The sequence below is a fragment of the Gouania willdenowi genome, chromosome 13 (assembly GCF_900634775.1).
Source record: "Gouania willdenowi chromosome 13, fGouWil2.1, whole genome shotgun sequence".
NCBI lineage: Eukaryota > Metazoa > Chordata > Actinopteri > Blenniiformes > Gobiesocidae > Gouania > Gouania willdenowi.
Genome location: NC_041056.1, coordinates 33,027,465 through 33,051,699, shown reverse-complemented (window position 1 = coordinate 33,051,699; position 24,235 = coordinate 33,027,465). Strand labels below are relative to the sequence as shown.

Below are 24,235 nucleotides of genomic sequence, written 5' to 3'. Positions count from 1 at the left end.
ATGTCTAAATCCCAGAAAGAACCGCCCCGAGACTGGAAAGAGTCTGAAGGCAGTGGGGCACTAAGGACCAAAGAGCTCCAAAAACTTAACTGTCTTAGGCAGACAAAGAAAGCCAATACGGGACCAAAAAGCAGGAGCACATGATCCATTGTATGAAATCCAAGTAATGAAATAATAAAACTTTAACAAAATTAAAATTATGGACTATGAATCTAGAATATTTGATTGTGAGAATTTGTTATGTTATAAACCACCTTTTTACCAGAATTGTGTGTGCGTGCGGTTTTTACCCTTCCTCGAATAGGCGCTTTCACGACAGCTCCGTTGTGTAACCAGCAGTGAGTGGGGAAAAAAACTTTTCCTGGCGCTTTTCCGAGTATGTTTTCTGCTCATTCACTGTACGGGCTCGTTTGGATACCGTCTGCCTGGGTGGGTTTCGGTTCTGGACCTCCTTGCACGGCACTAACTCCTGAGCTTTGATGGGAAGATTTAACCAACCAAATTCTCAAATCAAAGATGCGAGAGTTTGTTTCAAGGTTCCTCATTGAAAGCTATAAAAAGGAATGACTCCAAAAAGGGAAAAACTGCTTGGCTAATTAAAAAATGGAGATAAAACTAAGGTTAGTCCTTGAAAATAATTTCTCAAAAATTCTGCATAACTCAACTGAAAAACTTCTGATTGTTCTGAAGACAGAGGCAAGAGGAGCAGGGACAAGAAGCACAGTAGAGGACTGGATGAGAGAGGACAAAAGCACCAGAGAGAGCCTGTGATAAGGGAGCGAGGCCTTTTATAAACATGTCAAGAGGTTATCCGATTGGTTAAACACACATTTGAGGTGTAGTACTGATTGGTTAGGAGAAGGAAGCGGGAGTCGTAACTTTCCTGTTAAAAGACAAGATGGTGGGGCTATGTCCACATGTGCTTATGCTTCTGTAAACATTATGAAAACATTATTACATGAGTCACATTGTGCTAAGTCACCCTTCAAAGTAATTATCCCAACGTTTACTCTTAATCTGTCTAAATTGATATATAAACTTATAAACTTTACTCAAAAGACAAAAGCAGAAACACTTGATCAATAATTATGTCGTATGAATAGTTATAAACATATCCCTTGAAAGATGGTTTTCAGTTGATTCTGTTAAATGACTGATTTGAATTATTTCTAGTTTTAAAGCTAGGGTAGGTGAGCTTTTTAAGTTTTTGGTTGAAATTTCCTTTATGTCCTGGCAGAAATTAAGATCTTATGTGCTCTGAAAAAGGAACAAATAAAATCTGTCAACTGTAGCAGCTGTAAACCTGTAATAACTTCGACCAATGGAAAAAAACAAACTTTTTTTTTTTACCAAACACGTCTCCCTGTCTCCCTGCTCGTTCTCGATCCCTCGCATGCACAAGCTCACTCTGAAAGCGCGTCACCACTGACAGAGTTAAAACAGAGTTTTTGTTCACGTTTTTTAACATATGTAGAAGTAAAGTTTATTGTTTACTTACTGCTGAACTGTGTTTGGAATAACGGTGTTTAAAATAATGGCGTTTGGTACTTCCGTTTTTTTTTTCAGTAACGGGGTAATTTAACTAATAATTTTTTACGCCGTTACAACGCCGTTAACATTACTGAACGTTAAATGCGGTGCATTACATGTACTGATTGAATAAATTCTTATCCGAAAGCATCCCTGGCTACATACACAGCTGTAGTGAGGAGGTGGGTTAAAAACAAGATGAGCGATTATGATTGGCTAAGGCGGCATCATGTGTCATGTTAGCCAATCAGAGCCAGTGTTTTTACACATGTGCCTGCACACTCGACACACACACACACTACAAATTTGATGAAGCTGCAGAGATGGCGAGCGTTGAGCAGTCCGATGAAAAGTCGTAATTTTTAAGGAGGCGATACAAACACTACTGGTCAAAGGCAAGAACGTGTATGTAAAGTGTTCATTATATCCAGGAGTGAAGACTTTGTCGACATCCGTTGTAAGCAACTCAAATTTAATGAAGCACCTCATGACACATGCATCTATAAAATCTGAATTCTTTGACAAATAGCAACTTTTTTTTTTAAACAGTAACGCAAATAGTTACTTTCCTTGGTACTGAGTTACTTTTATTATAGAGTAATTCAATTACTAACTCAGTTACTTTTTGGAACAGGTAGTGAGTAACTATAACTAATTACTTTTTTAAAGTAACGTTCCCAACACTGCTGCTGTTGTCTCTGTAGAATGTGTCTGTTATTTGGGGAGGATGATGAGAGTGTCATCAGGGGGTCTGCAGGTGAAGATGAAGAATGCCTAGGATTTGAAGAAATTTTCCTTGGTCCTTGGTTTGTTTTGAGTCATAAGTGTGATAAAATCCAAATGTGCGACAGTGTTTTTACCGCCGTTGGACATCGACCAGGGTCCGTTACATTTATGAACATGTTTAAAGCTTTAAATCTTTGAGCATATTGTAATCAAAGTGTTTTGAGATGACAGTGAAGCTATTCTCCTTCTCCTGGCTCTGTAAAATGACATTTATATAGACTTCAGCCAATCAGAGATCTTTCTACAAACACGTGTGCTCCATGAGCTGTTTTTGGCGTTACTATTGGCTGCTTGACTGAAGTCAAGGGTCGTTCAGGTACCCTCGGTAGTAAAAGTGTAATGACGTACGTCCCAGCAAGTCTTTATGAGAGAGTTAGACACAACAGTTACACAGCAAATGAAGAGGAAAAGGCAGACTGAGGTGGAGAAGCAACAGTTTATAGCCAAAAACATACTGAGGAGGAACGGATCACTTTCTGTCCTCATGTATCCCCGTGACTGTGCAGGGTCCACCCCATACACACACACAGGTGTCAGAGAGAGAGTGATAACAGACGTGTAAACCAAGATAAGCTTATTCAAAGTGAATTAATTATATAGTCTGGAAGCGGAGTGATAGTTCGCTCAGAGCGGCAGTCAGCAGGGATCACAGCTAATCTGTGTGTGCTTGTGGCAGGGAGGAGCTGACGGCAGCACCAGCTGATCGGGACAGTAACAACAGCAGAGCCGTGCAGAGACCTTTGGAGGGGCAGGTGCTCAAAGTTAAAAGGGGGCACATGGAGCACAAATTTGAAACACAGTACAGAAACATACCTTGCAATATAACTGGTATAATAAAGGAGGGGTGAAGATACGGCTTATATCCACAAAGCCATAATTCAAGCTGTGCATTAATTTAGGACACATGAAGTAGATAACGTATTAAGTTGAATTTAGATTACTATTAGACACTGCACTGTTTAACTGTGGCTACTCTTCCTAGAATCCTTTCTTTTTTGTTTTAATCAAATTGGAGGACAAAAACTTGTAAATTTTGACACCTCTATTTTAATTTCGCAGCTTTATTTTTGTTTTCTAATCTCAGTAAAAGCTCACAAGACTAGCAATCTGGGGGGTATTGCACAAAACCAGGATTGGTGATAAATCCTGGAAAAATTGGTTATCCTTGATAAACTTATCCCCAAGTCAAGTTGAACGAAAGCCAGCCAAGTTTATCCAGGACAAGTAACCATGGTGTTTTAGCCTCTACAGCTAACCAGGATAAAGTTATCCCTGCTGTGGCTCTGCTGTCAGTGCTGTGAGAATCGAGTGTTTTACAGAATGTCCATAGTTTTTATACGTTTCTTAACCCAAATATTATAAATAGTCATTTAATTTGTTCATTGACTTTTGGTTTTAATATTTTTTATTGTCATAGTTTTCATAAAGACAAAAATAACACAAAAAAGACAATATTTGAGCAATGAAATAGAGAAGGCAGATGGTTTATTAGGAATATTTTCCTCATTAATAAAATCCAAATGTTGAATGTGAAGAGGTTGAATAATTCTCAGCTGACATCTCTATGATACACTGTAAATATAACATTTATTATTACATGATGAAAATGTCAGATACAGACACCATGGCTTGTCCGGAGAGTGCGGGGTCGAAAGCAGCTCTGTGCTCCTCCGAGAAGGGCAAGTATCTTTATACTTCCGTGATATGTCAACATCTGGTTTCTGTCTTTAACATTAGCTCAAGAATGGTTCTGCTGTCTTTGCAATAGATTAGAGAATGACAACCTATCAATCATTCAATTACATGGCCCTCTGTGCCTGGTGCACCTCAGGCTTAAATGTAAAACAGATGGTACAAAAGACATATGACCTGGAGACGTAAGAAATACTACAGCCATTAATGATATAACACACTGGGCCTCATTCTCTGGACTCCCATGATACACTTACTCAAAAATGAAGGCCTCTCAGGTCTGCTGAGGACATACATGTGTTGAAAGTGTTAACCTTCAGAAGCTTATAAACCTTTTAATATAAAAATGTTAAGTATTTTAATACACTACATATTTACCCCTTTCGAGGCTGCAAAGTCTCGAAAAAAAACCTAAAACAAAGTATGTTATTAACTGTCTTAAAAATGATGGCACCCTTCTGACAATGTTCAAACTTATCCATACTGTAAAAAATGTTCAACAAAAATCCCACCAAATATCAGACTAACTTAGTAAATGCTTTGCCAATTTTAGTGAATACATTTATTAACCAAATAAAATGGGAAAGCTATTATTATTTTATAAATTTCTTGTTTTGTCTTGTATTTATCAGTTTTAATTCCGTGTCTATGATATCACTTAACTATATATACAGGTTATTACTTAAAGGAGGGTTACCAAACTGCATAATACACTTTATCAAGGAAAATGCAAAGACAATAATATTAGATCACAGTAATACATCTTGTCAAATCTCTAGTGTAAAATGGAGAATATTCATCGATATTGTTCTTATTTCTTGATTGCCAATTACTATTTATATTTACATCTCCCCTCTTTGATTGAAAACAATCATCCATAAGAGAATATCCATACATACACACGAAACCGTCCAGAACTAAAGTCTTAAACAAATCCCAACATTCCTGTAGTTTCATCAATATTTCAATATAAATGGTGTTTTTTTTTATTTTATTGTTTTCTAATCATATCTGTATTTTACCCAATAATGTTATTCAGTTTGATGTAAACAGACCTATCTCAAATTTCCAGAACTGTCACTCCTATAGTTTCCTCCTATCTCCTGAAACTTACGTATACTTGTTCTTTATTTTGTTTTCTCCCTTCTAACTATTTAATTTTTAATTTTTTAATTTATCTTATTTTATCTTCACTGGTGTCAAACCAAGGTTTGCAGACCAAAACAAAATAAATAGCCTGAGGTGTTATAATGCTGCGTTCACACCGAATGCGTCTTCTGCGGCACCGGACGTGTCTGCAGCACGAAACGTTCCGCAGGATCAAAAAATGTCTCCATTCGCTTCCTATGCACATTTGAAGCGAAGCACCGCCCACCAGCAACACATCCAACTCAGTGAGTTTCACTGCCTGCTGAAGTGAGGAGCTGCGCTCTTTTTTCGTCTCTCATAAACATAAACCACCAGTGAAAAAAGCCGGTGTGATTAGCGGCTAATGCTATCTTAGCTCAGTGCCGACTTTCAAAGATGAAAACTACAGAGAGAACTTTTACCTGCTACTACCACCTCCTCACTGATTCTCCTCCACGCTAAATCCTTCCTAGTCCGGTCCCGGTTATTAAGGCCGTGTCATACAGCTCCAGGTGGTCACACACAGCTTCTACTCCATGGTTGAATGGGTGAACAGACCGGTGTCCATGTTGATGTCCTGACGTCATCATCAACAAAGACTCTGATTGGGTTTTGTCATGCGAAACAGTCACAGGAGTTCAATGTTTTTACCTCCTGCGAATGTGCGAATATGATGAAAAATCAGCAGCACACTCGCACGGCCAAAGTTCTTGACGTGCAGACCAGACCGCACCGACGCACAGGAAATATTTCGCATCTGGGACGCATCTATCCATTGATTTTGTATGTAATCTGGTCACACGAACATTTCGTGATGCATTCGGTATGAACGCAGCATAAGACTATGGGATATGGAGCAGACAAACACAAGTTTAAACAAAGTGTTGTTCCTAAGATTTTTTTTAAACCCATTACCTCTCTACTGATAATGATACGGCCAACTGGTCATACATAAAGAGTAATAGCTATAAGTAGTACTACCATTATATTTTAGAGCAATGCTCAAGCCTCACAGCTGGCCGCTTAAGATCAGATAAGTTTATCCAATCTGGGAACAAAATCTAAAAAAATCAAAAACTTTATTCCTATATAAATGTATCTCATGTAAGCACATACACTCTCCACTGCAACCAGGAGATTTGACTTAAAGTTTGATAACCTTTTAATTTGTCATTCCATCTGACAGTATCAAAGGCTCTTCTTTTTTTTTATTTTAGTCAATATCAAGTGAATCAATCTCTGTATTCTAAACATTGTCCTTGAGCGTCTAATCATTTCTTATTTAATCTTTGACTTGGTCACTGTTTACAGTCAAAATTCATTGTGACTAAAGTTCATAATTTAAATTCAAATATCCATTAACCTAATAAACCCCAAAACCAATCAGGGTTTCATATAAGAAGTCATTTTGTGACCCATACTTGCAGAAATTATGTTTTCCTGGGAAAAATGTCTAATATTCAAATTTACACAGAAATCCAACTGTGTAACTTCCTTCTAAAGTATTTTAGGATGTAACGCAAAAATCACTAGGATGGAAGCCATAATCATATTTTACCAACTCAGCCGAAAGTGGTGTGTTCGTGATCTATTTGTAAACAGATTTGATAAAATACGGCAACTGAACTAGCATGAATTCATCAATAAGAATAGCACAGCTATCATCAAATTTGAATGAAAAAGCACCAGCAGAGCACAGTAGCAGGACATCTCACCTTGTCCCCGTTGAAGAACCGTAAGTACAGCTATACAGTATAATTGCTGTTGCATCAAATGTGTTCTTGGAGAAGGACTTTCCAGAATCACAAAGTGTTTTCCTCAGCACAGGTCATATGTCAGGTCGAAACCCAGTAATTTTTCTCTCAGTTGGTTTTGCTTTGCTCCCCCTTTTTATTTCTCTTCAGCACAATGATGTGTGGTTTTTCATGGAATTCAACCACAGAGAGTTCACAGTTGGTTTCAGTTCACAGTTTTAGGTCTAAATAGAATCCTTGCTATTTAGACCCTCTAGCAATTTGTAGTTAACTAAGTCTTGTTTTGATCTCTTTCAGTGTAATCTATTAATCTATTTTTATGCTGACATCATCATATCTCCTATTTATTCATTTTCCCATCAGCCTCATTTTCAATTATTTATTTTTTCGAATCTCTTTAACATCACAAAAACTAACAAACAAAAGACAATGACCATCAACAGGGGACTTTAAGAGACTTTACACACATTAAACAACCCTTATACACTCATCCAACAAATCAATCGTGCAGACAGAGTAGACTCCCAGATATCAAACAATAATACATAATAATAATAATATTGTACATAATTTTGTCTTGCAGTAAACTAGCAATAAACATTATCTTTAATTAACTGCAATAATTGATCATTTTCTAAAATATGAACCTTCTTCTAATTAAACAACACTGCTAGATACAAAATTATAAACTCCTTCTTGCATGTATGTCTTTATCCTTTGATGATCTCATGTCTTTTATTCTGAAATTAACTTCTAGGGCATGATATGCCCCATAGTTCCTTAGATTTACTAGCCTTCTAAGGCTGTCGTAAGACTCCTAATCCCCCTTAGTGGTGGGATATAAACCCACCACTATTAAATTTTCCATTTCTAAACATAACTTGCCCAATTTACCTTATTATTGTCCAAACCTTCAATGATTAGATCTGCTAATTTTTACTCATCGAGCACCCCCCTGGAGATGCCTTTTGTCATTATTGATTAGATCTGTGTGTAAGCTCCTCCACAAAGGTTGGGTCCGTCTACCACTTCTTCACTCCACAGCTTCTCCATCTAGGACCCGCTGCATAGACCTGTATGAGGAGAATTAAAGAGACAAAGACACAGATGCCCTCCGATTTGAGGGCAACTAAACATGCAGTGTTTTACCCCCGATTGGCTACCATATGTCCTATCTGGCCACAGTCAGTCTAGGTTTTATCAGGTGTTTTGATTACACGTATCTCTAATGGTGTAACAACTAGGGAGGGACGCACATGATGAATTTGGGGCTGCCTTTGCAGCCCCCTATATTATCTGTAACCTGTTTTTATGTCAGCCTTAGTGTTTAAGTAACTTTACCAGTGTTAAATGTTTTCACACAATCATCCGTTTATGTTTTTAACCATTATACCTTAAAGTGATACAGTTTTGGTCTCAAAATGACTTTCATGTGTCAAAATTCAGTAAAGAAATGGGTTTACTGTTTACTTCTCCCTGTTCGCTGGTTCTTCTCCTGACCTGGATTTTAACCTTTTTATTTTTGTATACTCATCTGATTTTTAAGGACAGCTTATCACATCACAAAAATCAAAATTTTAGTTGTGTCTTTCACATAACGTATACCATTTCACCTGCGTTGCCAAACTGTTACTTCCCTTTTTCACGAGTTTGGTACTCTTGACTCCGCTTTTCTGATCTGTTCCTGTATTCCTGGGTCTGCCTCCAAAAATTCAAAACAAAAATGCCACAGACGAGAAACACAAACACTACTCCACAACCGAGCTGTTCCGTCGAGCAGCTCCATCTTCGTCTGCACCTCCACCTGATGATAATGTTACCTACTCACCACATTCTCCTTTCTGGTGGACCTTTTTGTTTGAGGTATCAAATCTCCAAAAATGTGTACCATTTAACATTTGAAACATTTAAACCAAACAAAACATTTTTGTTCTTTTCAACAGTATCAGGGAAGAGGTTAATATGTTAGATGAGGAGGAAAGAATTGAAAATAGTCATCAGTTTAATGAATCATAAACCAATTAGTAAGGCTCAACTCGTGTGACTGAAACAATACCAATTTTGATGAAACAAGACAGGCTGTATTCAAATTCTTTTAAAATGTATTAAATATCCGGTCAGAGGACAGAATTTTATTTGTTTTGACACTCAATCAGTGAACAATCTTCTCAAATACTGATCTGTGGGTTTTAACAACATTTCCTTTTTTTTCTGCAATCTTAAGCTTTTTGTGATATATTTATTTATTTGGTCATTTATTTATTTTTACAAAATGTGTTTTGTGAATATATACCATTTTAGAGTATTTCAAACTTCTTCATGGAAGGTTGTTTTCATCACCAGTTAGCCTATCCACATCTCTGTTGTGTAAATCTCCTCAGCTTATCTCTTTCCATTACCCCCTGCAGCAGTCACATACTCACCCAGAATACAAGGTTATCCCAAACCATCATAGGGGTATTCCATAAAGGAGGGTTAACAAACTCTGAGTCTATCCATAAACTCTAGGTCAACATACCCCGCGATGGGAAACTCTGAGTATCGGATTCCATTAAAGCTGTTTTGAAGTGGGTTAATCAACCCTGAGTATGTAAACCTTGGGTTACTTACGTGCACGCACGCGATAAAAAGCCATCATCAATGGATCAAAGAATACTCAAACTGCCATGACAACCAAACGGAAGATAGTGATATATGCACCCTGATGGGTGAAATAAGCCGTTGTTTGAGGAATATGAGCCTGTTCTAAAGGTCCGTTCAGTCTTCAGTGACTATAGTGGCTTAAATCACCCGTAATTAGTCACACTTTTTGGTCACTTCATCACTTTCTTTCTTCAGTGGTGAATAATATGAATAAAATGTGTTTAAGGAGACGTGGCAGCAGCATAGGATGCCTGCATAGAGAGCCCTCCTGTTACACTGGATATAAACACAGTAAATGCGGCATGATATATCATTTATATTGATTTTTAATGTAATATTGTCGCCAGATACATCTCAACGTCCTAAAAAATGTCATAAAAAATACTGAAGCGGGACGCGAACCCGCGACCCATCGCAGCGTCACAATTCACTGCGTCATCATACCTTCAAAGATGTATCCACAGTGTTAGAAAGAAAACTACCGTTTGCACACAAAAAAAAATAAAATAAATAAAAACATAAAGCAACACAACATTCCTCTCTCAAACACTCCCTCTATGTCTGCTTCTTCCCTTGTGTGTTTGCTCCTGTACTCCTTCTGGCTTTTGTCTTGCAGGTCCGTGGGATCCTCAGTGTGGAGTTACAGAGTCTCAACAACTCTGTCTCCACCCTTTCCTCTGCACACACCCAACACAGCATAACGTGGATGGCTGTTCATCATAGGAATGGGATCCACACAAGGTTCCTGCTGCTTAACAGAAGGTTTTCCTTGCCGCCATGATGAATTCATGTTGGGTGTGGGATACATTTGTATGTGTATATACGTATATATGCATATGTGTGTATCCATAAAATGAAGAGTCCGTCCTTAAGACTGCTCTACTGTAAAGTGCCTTGAGATACCATTGGTTATGATTTGGCGCTATACAAATAAAAGATTGATTGATTGATTGATTGATTGACAACATTAGTAATGATGTGAGCAGGTATGTGGTGTGTGATGTTACTAATGTGTTTCAGAGAAAAGTGTTTAGGTTTATTAAAGTGTTCAGGTGGGCGGAGTCAGGTAGAAACCCAGGGTTTCTTTGATAAAACCTGCCAGCGACCAGGTTTAGTTCACGGACAATGTTGCCATGGTAACATAGAGAAGAACATACCTCACGCTTAGGAACGGGATACTCAGAGTTTCCCTCATTTGAGCCTGAACATACTCAGAGTTTGAACATAACCCGCTTTATGGAATACCTCTCTGGCCATCATTCTTCTCATTATGTATCAAAACAATCCATAATTTGCCCACATTTTCATAGCATCTGTCCATGGCTATTTTATTTTCACAATTCACTTATTTATCTTTCTGATGTTAAGTAGTTATTCCAATACAAATGAATAAATGGAACATGTATCTAGATTAAATGGGAATCCTAAAAATAACTATAGCAAAATGATTTCAACAGTAGTGTTTGGAGGGTAACTTTTTCTTTAATAATCTAGCACAATTACAAATTACCTGTCAAAAATTGAATCAATAATTTCCTCCAAGTATTGATTGATTGATTGATATTTGCTCTTAACTGTCTTCAAACATAGACAATACAATACGGCTGAAGCAGTAACTGCTTAACAAAGCACATCCCCCAACAGCATTATATAAAAAAAACAATAGAAACAACTCAGTAACAGCGGTATTCATTAACTTATAAACTTGTAACTCAATAGGTGCAAAACATTTTTTTTTTTTTTTAATTTTAAACATAGACCGTGAATTCATTAACTTAAAGTGATCCTCACATCTTCCCTTAACATTTTTTCTAAATTTACTTTGTTAAAAAATATAAATTGAATTATATTTTCCTTTTCTTTGTATAAAAAGTGAAATAATAGCTATAGAAGGCTTTTATTTCTTACTTGGAACACAATCTCCAAAGCATTGGACACGTCTGTCTCAGCAATGTTTCAGTGAAAATAAACATTTAAAGATAGTTAATTTCATTATTTATTTATTTATTTATCAGGTCCAAAATAACTCTAACTTAAATTAAATGTAGGCCAAATACTGCATCCTGCAGCCCTCTGGCAGAAATGTTTACATTTTCACTAAACCATGATTTGTTTTAATCTAAGATTTCCCTAAGTCAAGCTTTGAAAAGACTGGATGTGTATGGTCAAAAATATAAGACACAGCAAACACATATACAGCCGTTATGTAATAGCACCCTATGACCTAAGTGAGTTTTTACCATAAATAGTGTATGTTGTCATTATTTCCTATGTTCCATCTGTGTCCCGATAATTCTGTTCCTGGGCAGCTATTGTTTTACACAATTTGTGTTTGGGCACTCCTGCAGGCAGCTAAAGGGTCTTGACGGTGAACCAAATGGGTAAATTCTACTACACCCTGCAATGTTCGGTGGCCGATGTAAGGTTAAATAGGTGATGCGTTGAAGAAGAAGTGAGCTTGGCTCACTGTGAACATGTTTAACTAGTTGTTTGTCTGTAATAAACCTCACGGGTAGAGCACAAATCATCTGTTTGATAGATGTTTATCACCAGAGCTAACACTAATGCTTGCGTGTCACTTCCGATCGGTCTCAATATTAATCCACATTTTTCTGCATTATTGTTAACACCATCACATTGTTCATCATTTACCATTTCAATGCTTAAATGGCTATTACAAACGGAACAGATGTCACCAAACGGTCGCCATCAAACCCCGGAGACAGAGCAAATGTGTACCCGTACTGCCTGTGCAGGCTGTAATATCACCAAGTTTACCATAGGTTCTGTAGTTAAAGCTACTATGTTTACCAGGGAGCAACTATTTATTCCTGATTATTGTTTATGGAGTTCTACTGGCTATATTTACCTGTTATTAGCTCCTATCTCCTTAACGCTTCGTGGATCAAACAGAAACAGAATAATTCAGACAAATCACCATTACAAACTACAATCAAAATAAAGGTGAAGACAATTCTCATGTTTCTGTGTTATAACCGTCAATGTTTGTTGTGTGTTATTCCAATATATTTTTTTCAAAACAAATGCCGCAGCCTAACTTAGGCCACACTCTATTGGCTGATGAGGGTGCCCTTCAGACGACTCTGCCAATCAGAACGGGCAGGTAGGCGGGCTGCTGTACTCAAGTTAGGTTTCACAGAAATGTTCGTGTTTCAACTGAAGTTTCCTTTACTACATGAAGTCACCTCCTCACTGCTCCACATCTACATATCAGTACATTTACAGCTTTTTATGGTCATTTTTTTACTGGAACCAGACTGATACACCGCTTTGTCCACTCTTCTTGCCATGAACTACTGCAGAGCAATCACAGCGAGTCAGACTCTTGAGTCAGGATACGGACGTGATCGCTTCTGAACAAATCCAACATGGTGATTTGAATATTTCATGCTGTATCCAGAACAGCCTGGATACAGCCTGTATCCAGGCTGTTCTGATCTCCATACATATGTAGGTGAATATATACACGTACATGTGTATATATGCATGCATGTATGGGCAGACTATCTATATATCCATAAATGTAATGGGACTGTAGGGTCTATGGGGGCTGGAGGTCATTAGATTTCCTGAAAGTCTTTGTGGGTGGGAGTGATCAGGGAGAATTAAGTGTCTCTGAGGTCCTGGTAGCTGGGGCAGGAGGTGAGGAAGTGCAGCTCGGTCTCCACCTGGCCCTGGGTGCAGTGGGTGCACAGTATGTCCTCTCGTGGGAGCCAGGTCTGTCTGTCTGTCAGCATTTCTTTATGGCCAGGCTGTGCTCGCTGAGTCTGTACCAGGTCATGATTTTCCTGAGCTGTGGGGTTGGTCACAGTGTTCCGGTATTCTGCGATTGTGTACTTCCTGTTTAGGGTCATACCAAGTTTGCTCTGGGTTTCGGTTGATTCTTTTCAGTGGTTCAGGTAGTTTTCCTTTTGCTTTCTTATGATGTGGTTCAGTCTGGTTGGGGTTTTGTATGGAGGTTCTTGTGTTTGAGTACGGAGTCCTAGAACCAACTGACTGAGAGGGCATCCGTCTATGGTCTCTGTGTAGATGAGGGCTTTTAGGTGGAGGGTGATGGGCTCACTTTCCTTGAGGTGCTTGTAAAATTTGATTGCTCTTTTCTAGATGTGAATAATTACAGAGTATTGTCCTAATTTTGCTCTGCATGCATTGTTTGGTGTTTTTTGCTGGACACGGAGGATGGATTTGCAAAATTCTGCATGCAGAGTCTCAATTTGGTGTTTATCCCATTTATTAAAGTCTTGGCTCGTGGGTGGACCCCAGACTTCACAACCATAGAGAGAAATGAGTAACTGAGTTTAATATTTTAAGCCAAACTGGGATGTCTAATTTGATTTTTTTTTGATAGCGTAGAACGCTCTTCTGGTCTTGTCCCATAGGTGTAATTTTTGTTGTGTTCTAGGGCTGTATTTAGGAGTAATTTGTATTTGGAGAACTGGGGGCTGTCCTTTTTGGAATATAATTATTTTAGTTTTGGATTGGTTCACTTGTAAGGCCCAGGTTTGGGAGGATTTGGGCAGAATGTGCAGGTGTTGCTGTTTTTTCGGTGATAAAGTGAAGAAGCTGGTGGTTAAAGATCATGCAGAGGATTTTACCCAGGTTACTGTTGACACACGTTAATTGTTTGGTCAAGTTTGTCCCCGCTTTTATGTAGCGGCGTTATCAGTCCTTGGTTCCAAACATCAGGAAAGATGCCGGTGTTGAAGACGATGTTAAGGAGTTTTAACTGGAATTTGGGGTCCGTATATTTTAATCTTTTCGTTTAGGATGCCATCAGTGCCACAGGCTACAAACCTTGGTTTCTAGAGATTTAATTTTATCTTCTAGTTCTTTGGTTGTGATTAGGTAGTCTAATGGGTTCTGGTAGTCTTTTATGGAGGATTCTAAGCTGTGCAGTTTATCTTGGATGTGTTTTTGCTCTTCGTTTTTTTCTATTGGTTTGAATAAATAAGTAATTTATCCACACGTCTCCATTTTGTATTGGTAGATTTTCATGTTTTTGTTTGTTTAGTGTGCTCCAGTTGACCCAGAATGAATTGGTTTTTATGGACTCTTCAATAGCATGGAGTTTCTTAACTGCTTTCTAAGATTTTTGAATTCAGTATCAAACCATTCGTCATGATTTTTGTTGTTTTTAGGTTTCCTGTTTAAGGCTTTGAGGTTTGATAAGGAGGCTGAAAGAAAAGAATCACCTGATGACAAAGCTCAATTTTGTGGCGGCATGAAGCTTATAAAACCATGAAAAATCCACAATCCGCATCATTGTTTAAGCCACAGGGTTAAAAAAAAGTTGCGGCTTATAGTCCGGAAATTACGGTATATGCTTATGTAATGCAAAAAGGCTTGCACCCCAGTTTTCAAATGTCTCACTTTTACCTCATGCTCAGGGTCGCGGAGAAAGGGAAGAAGATGTGGAGCAAATATCTGGAGAGAGAAGACAGTAAGATAGTAGGTATGTAGAAAATGGAAATGTTGTTTTGTTTGTTCATTGGCTAATCAATCTGTGCTGTTTCTTACACTGCTTTATTTTGTTTGATTTCATGCTTGCTGGTATACTAGATCTTTTTGTGGGACAGCTGAAGAGCTCCCTGACGTGCAGCCAGTGTGGCTTCTGCTCCACTGTCTTCGACCCTTTCTGGGATCTTTCTCTGCCTATTCCCAAGGTTAGAAAACACATGTTTAGCACACACAGCACAGTGACGCAGAGGTCACTTGTTCACACCTTGGTAAGTTGGATGTTTTCTTCTCAGTTATTCTAAACATGGCGTGGAAAAACTTAAAATTAGTGGTAACAGTATTTAAAGGGGTATACCTAAGGCTGTCATTATTATGACATGACACCTGTCATTAGCCTTGATTAGGTGGCATGAAGGCTGTCAATAAGTGTCGTTCACTAAATGACATCTTTGGAGCTATGTTGGCATTTCTTGGCAAAGCAGTGTCAGGACATCCTGTCATTAGGAGCGTACAAAATGACCAACAATTGTCTTTGTCATGACAAATTATAATTAACCAGGGCAATATAGCGACCTAGCATCTTTGTCATGACAACTTGACATTGATCACCAATTTCTACATTATAACCACCTGACATTAAACAGACCTGACTATCAAATATCCATCCATTCATCCTCTGACACATATAGGTGGTGGTACACCCTGGACAGGAAACCAGTTATCGCAGGACGACACACACTGACAATCACTCACACTCCCATTCACTCCTATGGAGCAATCTCAAAATTTCAATCCAGCAAACGGTCATGTTTTTAGATTGTGGGAAGAAACGGGAGCACCTGAAGAACATGCAAACTCCACACAGAAATGACCTAAGTGTCCACCCCAGGGCTTCAACCTAGGACTTTGTAGCTCTGTGGCAAACGTGCTAACCACTAAGCCACTGCGCGCCCTGTTTTTAAACATTAAGAAATCATTTGTAATTCTCTTAACTTTTTTAATCTTTTTTTTTAATTTTATTTTATTCATGACAAAAACAATTGTTGGTCATTTTGTTTGCTTTTAATGACAAGTTGTGATGGCAAAGACTGTGCTACGAATCGAGATAATTTTATCCTGGATTATGATTACGTAATGTCAGCCTTATGTATACCCCTTCAAATAAAGTGTTACCAAATTAGTCCACCTTCAGCGCCTAACTTGACTGATTTGAATAATCAATTACTTGAATATTGTGTTGTGTATGCGCAAATATGCTAATGTGAATGCTACCGTTTGTACTCAGATGGGCTGCGGTGAGGTGAGTCTGATGGACTGTGTGCGGCTCTTCACCAAAGAAGACATGCTGGACGGGGATGAGAAACCTGTAGGTGCAAAGCATATATGTGCTTTTTAACAATGAAGTTCATGGGTTTTTGACACAGGGGCCCCTATTTTGGAGACCTAAAGTCACGCTTAGCTCCCCACGCTGTTTTAGGTATGTCCCATATCCCTAAAAATAAGGCGTGGTGTAGAGATATTGCCATACCTGTCAAGTATCCTGTTTTGGCCGAGAAACTCCCGTATTTTACCCCTCTTTCCTGCCATCTTCCCGTATTAGTATTTTCCCGTAAATATCCCGTAATTTAATGTAGTAATAATTAAAATATGCCTTACTAAACTGAACGCCGTCACTAGCCTCGCGATAACTGCCACCTGAAATGGCCTGAGTGGCAGATCTCGCGAGATTAGTGCTGACAGCGGCAACAAACCCGGAAACAACTCAGAGAGATGGATGAATGAAGACATTCTGGTAAAAAAAAACAAAGAACTGGTGTAAATACGTTGTGAAATGAGACAGAGAGCTTATCTTCCGAAAGAGCAGCAGGATGTGACACAGTTACACGTTCTGTTAGACTAACTGAGATTTTAGCTTCTACCACAGCAAAAGGAACCACGTAAGTCATCATGAAAAATGATGAAATGATGAAAGTGCTACAAATATACACTGCTTTCAAAAAGTGTTAAAGAATAGGGATGGAACGACTCACTCATCTCCCGATACAATTCGATTCACAATACTGGGTTCACGATACGATTCTCTCACGATTTATTTTACAAAATGGGACTGTAGACAAATGATGACTGAAAAATATTCCATTATTTTTTTTGGGAAAAAATAGAAAATACTGTACTATTTTCCTTTTATTTTTCATTGTCAAAAGAATCCCTTGATAAACTATTCACAACAATGCAATTTAACTGAAAATAAATCTTGAATTAAATAAATAAAGAAATAATACAAATGAAGAAGAAGCCTATTAATTTAAATTCTGGTTCCATAGTAAACAATGCAAAACTACATAATAGTTATTTTTCTTTTTAAAAGTGCAACTGAAAATGTATTTTGTGCCTTAACAATTGGACTTAAAAAAAAAAAAAAAAAAGAGTCATTGCACTGTATTTACGTCAAATATTTGTTTTGGACCAGCAGAGGGCGCTGGTAACCCAGTGGTCAGAAATTCTAGCATTGAAGAAGAGATGCTATGCGCTAGCAGACAGAGCTAATAGAAAAACTTGACTTTTACAGATATTCACGTCATATTACAGATATTCTTTCGGTGCTAAAGGGGTAAGGAATCATTTATGAACATGTATAAGAGTATAAGGCGGCCAGAAAGAAAGTAGTAGCAGATTCCGCCCACCGCCAACACTTCTGGACAAGAGAAGGATAAATATATATAGCGCTCTCTGCTGTTTAAAAAAAGTACTGTGATTCAATTTTCACAGTATTGATGTGAACCTTGATACCTATGAATCGATTTTTAACTGCCTCATGATTAATCGTTACATCCCTATTAAAGAATGTAAAGTCTGCAACAAATGTGTCTAAAAAGTCATTCGTGAATATCAGAGAACCATATTACTGAGCATGAGAAATTAAAAGAAAATATATAATGAAAATAAAATGTTAATGACTAACTTAAAAACTGAAAATGAAATTAACAGTAAATATATAATGTGTTGACTTGTACATAAACTGTAAGTATAATAAATAAAGACATGTGCCTTTATTTATATACCTATTTTTGTTTTAATTTAGGCTGTTTTATAATTTAGGAATTAGGGCTGGGCGATATATCGAGATTCAAGATGTATCGAGTAATCTATTTTGGCGATTAAGAAAACTATATATATATATATATATATATATATGTGTGAGACGGCTGGTAGTGGGCGCCAGAAAATTTTCCATATTTTCAAATCCAAAACTTGACAGGTATGGAAATTGCAGCGTAGTTCAGTTGGAGGACAGCACGGCGCACCATGCACTAAGATAGGGAATTTTTCCCCACAATGGCTGCAGCAGCCTTTGTGAAAGAGCTCACAGTGCAGCCTGGCTGCAGAGGTGAATGAGAGTAAATAAAATCACAAGGTAAAGGAGTGATTATTGCTTGAGTGTCCCCGAGCCACACCAAGTCACAAAAATGCCCACAGACCCCACACGCCAACACCAACACCCCACACTGCACTTAGTGCAACATACAGAAAACACAGCACAGAGCTGCCCTCCCTAACCAGCTCCACAGTACACACACTGTGTTACACAGCACAGAGAGCACGGAGTTCAGCACCAAGGGGCGGATTCACTAAAGGTTTTGGGGTATTAAAACGTGTGCAAACATCACTCCATGGGTACAAACCCCAGGGAATCAGGACAGCGCGTGTTCAGGGCGTCACACTGCGCCCACATTTTATTTAGTGTGTTTCTTTCTGATGAATATCTAATGTAGGCGGATCACATAAAGGGAGAAAAAATATGGGAGGAAATGCAAACAAATTGCACAAAACAGTGCGCAATGTATTTAATCAAATTTGGAACTGTTTGCGGTGACTGTTTCCTCGCTGCCTGTATGACTGACAGGCAGGTACATACTGCAGCTTTACGCACAGAGATTATCTCTACCGTGAATGTTGACACAGTACACAGTAGAGATGAAAAAAAAAAGGCTCCAGCTCCATGGATGTCCCTCCGGACGCACCTGAGCTGTGTCTTCCTCTCCATGTTTTGACCATCAAACTCTTGTGTCTCGTTGATGGCAAAGAGCGTCAAGCCAGAATCAGCTGACCAGCTGCGTAATTTATGCAGCGATGGCACAAGGTTCCCAAAGCGTTTGCGTGACAACGCGCTACTCAGGAGTTCAGACCTGCTGGGTGATTGTCAATAGATCATCCTCAAGTGCTGCGGACTGATTTCTCTATTGCTCCAATTACAATTGCATTGAACTGCATCTACAGATAAATAGGACGCTTCTGTCCAAAGCTGCTCCTGTTTTCCATGGACTGATAAGAGCAAAGTTACAGGACCTGAAATAAATTAGGGGGAAAAATAGCATTAGGTTTTAAAGTTTATTAAACGGCACTTTCATTTGTGAAGTCCACCTGCCTCCAATTTTACTTCTTTAAATATAATTTTGTGCTTCTGTGCACTCACCTTTCCACATTGAACGAGCAAAATGTTCATTTAAATAGGGAAGTTTCATCCACATCAGCACATGCACCAATTTGCGCCGCAATCTTAGTGAATTCCCCACAGCAGGTGAGTAGACAGCGCCACCAAAGGATTTAGGCACGCATGTGGTTTACTACCCTTTATTTCAGATCTTAGTGAATCCGCCCCCAAGTGTGCTCAGGCGCACGATACACACGGGGTGCATCGGCTGTGTGCATCGTGAGATGGTTGAATGAGTTTTAACTGTGTCAATACCTACGGGTCCCTTTCCAAGAAGAAAACACTTTTTCTGACTGCACCTGAACTCGACCTCTAGGTGCGCCGTGTGTTGCTCAAAATAGAGGCCAGGGTGTAGTTTTGGAAATGCAGCACATTTTTTGGTTAAATTGTTATCTCGTTTCTTCTCCACAGACATGCTACAGATGTAAAGCCAGGAGACGATGCATAAAAAAGTTCACAATACAGAAGTTCCCCAAGATTTTAGTACTTCGTATCCTTTGCTGTGCAATCCATTAGAAGGATGTGATGGAGGGCATCAGCAGTTGGTCTCATTTTTGTGGACATGCTTTATCATAGTGGTTCCCATTTCAGGGGCCGCGAGCCACCGAGTGGGGTTCGCAGGATGAATTCAAGAATCCTCCTCGAGGCGATAACGCCAGATTTATGGCACTAAAATTTGCATGTCACCTTACTGCACCACAGACACGCACGAGTGTGTGAGGCAGTAGTTGGCTCACATTAACACACTGCATTAAGCTTGGCTCAACATTTTTAGAATGAAGTGTTGGCTTATACCAACCAAAGACAAAACAGAAAGGCCAGTAAAGAGGGCAACAAAGGAGAGCGGAGAAATACCGCTGCAAACACACACAACCCCGTGGCTTGGCGGTCAGCAAACTTCTCACCGAGGGGACTTAGGGGGGCTCTAAATCTCACCCTTTCCCTCCAGCAGACGGCTTTAGCCGCGCGCCTCAGGCACTCTGCCTCTCCCGTCAAGCGAGGGCCATGACAGGCATGCTCGTGAGGGATGCACCGGCGTTCGTGGGGATGCATGAACCCCGCCCAGGCTGCGGTTTGCCGTCCATCACTTGAAACCGAAACCCCACTCTACGCTGGGGTAGAGTGGGGTTTTCAGCACTGACATATATTAAAAATAAATACGGATCATGTCTTAACGTGGATGATGATCTCCGATTGGTCGTCTTTAAAATTAAACTCAGAATTGACTGGCTGTGCTCCATGCATATTGCTCACCCATCTCGTTAGGTGTGATTATCATAATATAATTTTGCAGTGCAATTGTGTTTAAATGTTGATGCACTGCAACGGTTTGTGGCTATTAAACCTACCTTGACTAATTATTCTGATAACATGTAGATCAATTTATGGTTGTCATGCTGCTCTTCATCATTTTTGCTGCTTAAGCCCGTGTTTGTATGAGGTAATGGATGCACAAGTCCTGTGTTCATGTTTTCAATTACCACCTGTTATGGTTGGGGTCAGCAGTCGCTCTCACCATTATTTTGGTAGTCGCAGGCTAAAAATTTTGTGAACCCCTGCTTTAACCTTTAAAAAAACCTTTTAAAAACACCTTAACCTTAAAGGTTAAGGTATTTTTCTCAGTTATCACATGAAGAACACACTGCCTGCAAAAAAGTATTTTACATTTAAAATAGATTTAGTTCATCCAGTTATACGTTCATTCCACTGAATTCAAGCAAGGTAAGCACCTGTTTCTCTATAACAAAGGAGCTCTGTTGCTCTGTTTTTTTGGAATCATTTGGTCAAAAATCCATAATAACATTTCAGCATATTGTAATTCAGTGTTCTGAGAGGACATTGGACCTCTACACCTTCTCTTGGCTCTGTATTCAAGCTTAAGGAATCCACGAACTTCATACTTTTACAGCCAATCAGAGATGTTATTCATACAAAGTTCTCTATGTGTTATTAGGCCCGAGCGCCACGAGCTGGTGAAGGGCCTCTTGCTCTCGTAGTGGCCACACTACGAGGGAAAGGACGGAGCCTATGCGAACGCCATGTGCCCGTCAGTGACCTGGGACTCTTGTCATGTTGTAGGCATGCCACCGCGCTTTCTGAAAATATAGTATAGTTTATGGTACTCAAAAAGGGGGAAACATTGTTATTGGGTTGAATTATTTTTAGGCCAGAGCGCCACAAGCTGGTGAAGGGCCTCTTGCTTTTGTAGTGAGGGAAGGGGCGGAGCCTATGCAAAAGCCACCTGCCCGTCAGTGACCAGGGACCCTTGTCATGTTGTAAGTATCAATCAATCAATCAATCAATCAATCTTTTATTTGTATAGCGCCAAATCATAACCAATGGTATCTCAAGAAACTTTACAGTAGAGCAGTCTTAAGGACGGACTCTTCATTTTATGGATACACGCATATGCATATATACGTATATACACATACATACAGTATGTATCCCACACCCAACATGAATTCATCATGTGCAGAGGAAAGGGTGGAAACAGAGTTGTTGAGACTCTGTAATTCCACACTGAGGATCCCACGGACCTGCAAGACAAAAGCCAGAAGGAGTACAGGAGCAAACACACAAGGGAAGAAGCAGACATAGAGGGAGTGTTAGAGAGAGGAATGGGACCCTCTCCGCTCCCTCTCTATCCTAAATGACCTCTCTCTTAACGCCCTCTCCAACCGAGCATGCCAGATCCCCCCGGCAGTCTATGCCTAATGCATCTTAACTATGAGCTATGAGCTATGCCTCCACATTATAAGGCGGCACAGCGAAGGCGGCGCTGATTACTGAAGACAGTGCAATTTGGTAAAAGCAGTGCAGCAAGGCACGCGGCAAAGGCAGCACGGGAAAGCGGTGCGCGAAGCCAGCAAAGGCGAGGGCCGTTTTTCGCTGCTTGCGACTTCCTTTCTTTCTTTCTTTCTTTCTTCTTTGTTTCCTGGTGTTGGAACCAACTCACCTACTTTTCACCCACTGAACATGTAGAGTTTCAAAAATTCAAACAAAATTCAATCGCGCGCTTCTCTAATTTATAATTATTTCCCATTTTAAAAATGCAAAAATTTGACGCGCCAGCGCCCCCAAGTGCGACAAAAATGCATTACGAGCTAAGAATTGCCAAAAAAAATTAATTAATCGTAGAATCATGAAAATTGACACAGAAGTAGACCATGACAAGACAAATAAAAAAATATATTATTAAGACCACACCAAAAAACACACAGGAAGTCCAGAATCTTGAATCTTGAATTGAAAATTGCAAAATTGCTATTTTCGCTCACGTTGTAATTTAACACATTTCTCCTAGGGCGTTTCACTGACGGGGCTCAAAATCGCTGGAGATCATCTAGAGAAGTGGGACACCGAAAGTGATTCAAGGATTTTTGATAACTTTTACGGTGTTTGCAGGGCGGGGCCTTGAATTTTGGGCAAAAATGACAAAATATAAATTTTTTGGAAATTGCTGCCATTTGCACATTGAAGTCTGATTTGCATCAAATGTGACTCAGTTGTTAAACTCCCGGCCCTAAACCAGCTCAATGTGAAAAAATGGACATTGGTGCCCCCTACAGAGTGAAGATAATTTAATATGGGGCAAATATGGTATTTTAACGCACTCCTCCTAGTGCATTTCACTGACGGGTTCAAAATCACTGGAGATCATCTAGAGAAGTGGGACATCAAAAGTTGTCTATAGATTTTTCATAACTTGCATTTTGGCCAAAACCTTTTTGAAAATTAAATTTTTTGAAAATGCTCCAATTTGCACATACAAACTTTGATTTGCGTCAAATGTTAATCAGTTGTTAAACTCTTGGCCCTAAACCAGCTCACTGTGGAAATACAGAGATTGTAAAAAATTTTGGAATTTTTCATGTCAGAGTCTCTAAAACATAGAAAAAATCCTTCTCCATAACGTAAGAAATAGTCTCTGAATTTAGCGTGAAAGCACCTGCACAGCTCCAAAGTTATGCATGTTCACGAGGATGCCAGTGGATTTGAAACAGGGAGGGGAGGACACAGCGTAGTTGTTTCCATTTCAGTCTCACAATTTTACATACTGCAGTTTTAAGCATTATTTTACTGTTTCCACCTCCAAACCGAAACAGGTACTACAAGCTTCAGCTATCCATCTTTTGATAGCGGAGAGCACCAGAAAATAGTGCAAGCAATGTAAACAGTTAATCACAGGCTGAACGAGAGAGGAAGAAATAGGCATTGTACATCCTCATCTTCAATTGATTTTTAAACAGAGGAAGACGGTCAGAAGGGAGTTGATGATTATATTGTCATTCTGTTGGATAACAGAACATTCATGGCTGAATTCACAAAAGGTGCGTATTAGTGCGTGCAAACATCATTCCACGCACTAATAAGGAGTACACAGCCCAGGGAATCAGGACTGCTCGTCTTCAGTGCGTCAGAATGCGCCCTCATTCCATTTAGAGTGTTTCCCTCTAATGAATATGCATAGTAGGCGGATCCCCCAGGGGGAGCAAAAATATCGGAGGAGGAAATGCAAATAAATTAATGCAGGGGTCGCAATGCAATTCATGAAATCTGGAACTGTTTGCGCCGATTGTTTTAGTATGGAAAATACTACGACTGACAAGCAGATGCCAACACATGCAGTTGACAGAAAACACAGTGGAGATGGAAAAAAAGGTTCCAGTTGTGTGTGTGTGTGAGAGAGAGAGAGAGAGAGAGAAAAGCTGATTTTAGAGATATTACA

The 24,235-nt window shown here is 39.2% G+C and overlaps 1 protein-coding gene across 1 annotated transcript in view; it reads left to right on the top strand.

Moving 5' to 3' along the window:
- Positions 1–24,235, top strand: part of usp2a (ubiquitin specific peptidase 2a) — a 133,263-nt gene that overhangs the window by 68,984 nt on the left and 40,044 nt on the right. Inside the window, exons 7-10 of the mRNA XM_028463776.1 lie at positions 14,942–15,006; positions 15,114–15,217; positions 16,297–16,377; positions 19,915–19,993. Coding sequence (XP_028319577.1) covers positions 14,942–15,006; positions 15,114–15,217; positions 16,297–16,377; positions 19,915–19,993 — 329 coding nt within the window. The remainder of the gene's footprint in view (positions 1–14,941; positions 15,007–15,113; positions 15,218–16,296; positions 16,378–19,914; positions 19,994–24,235) is intronic.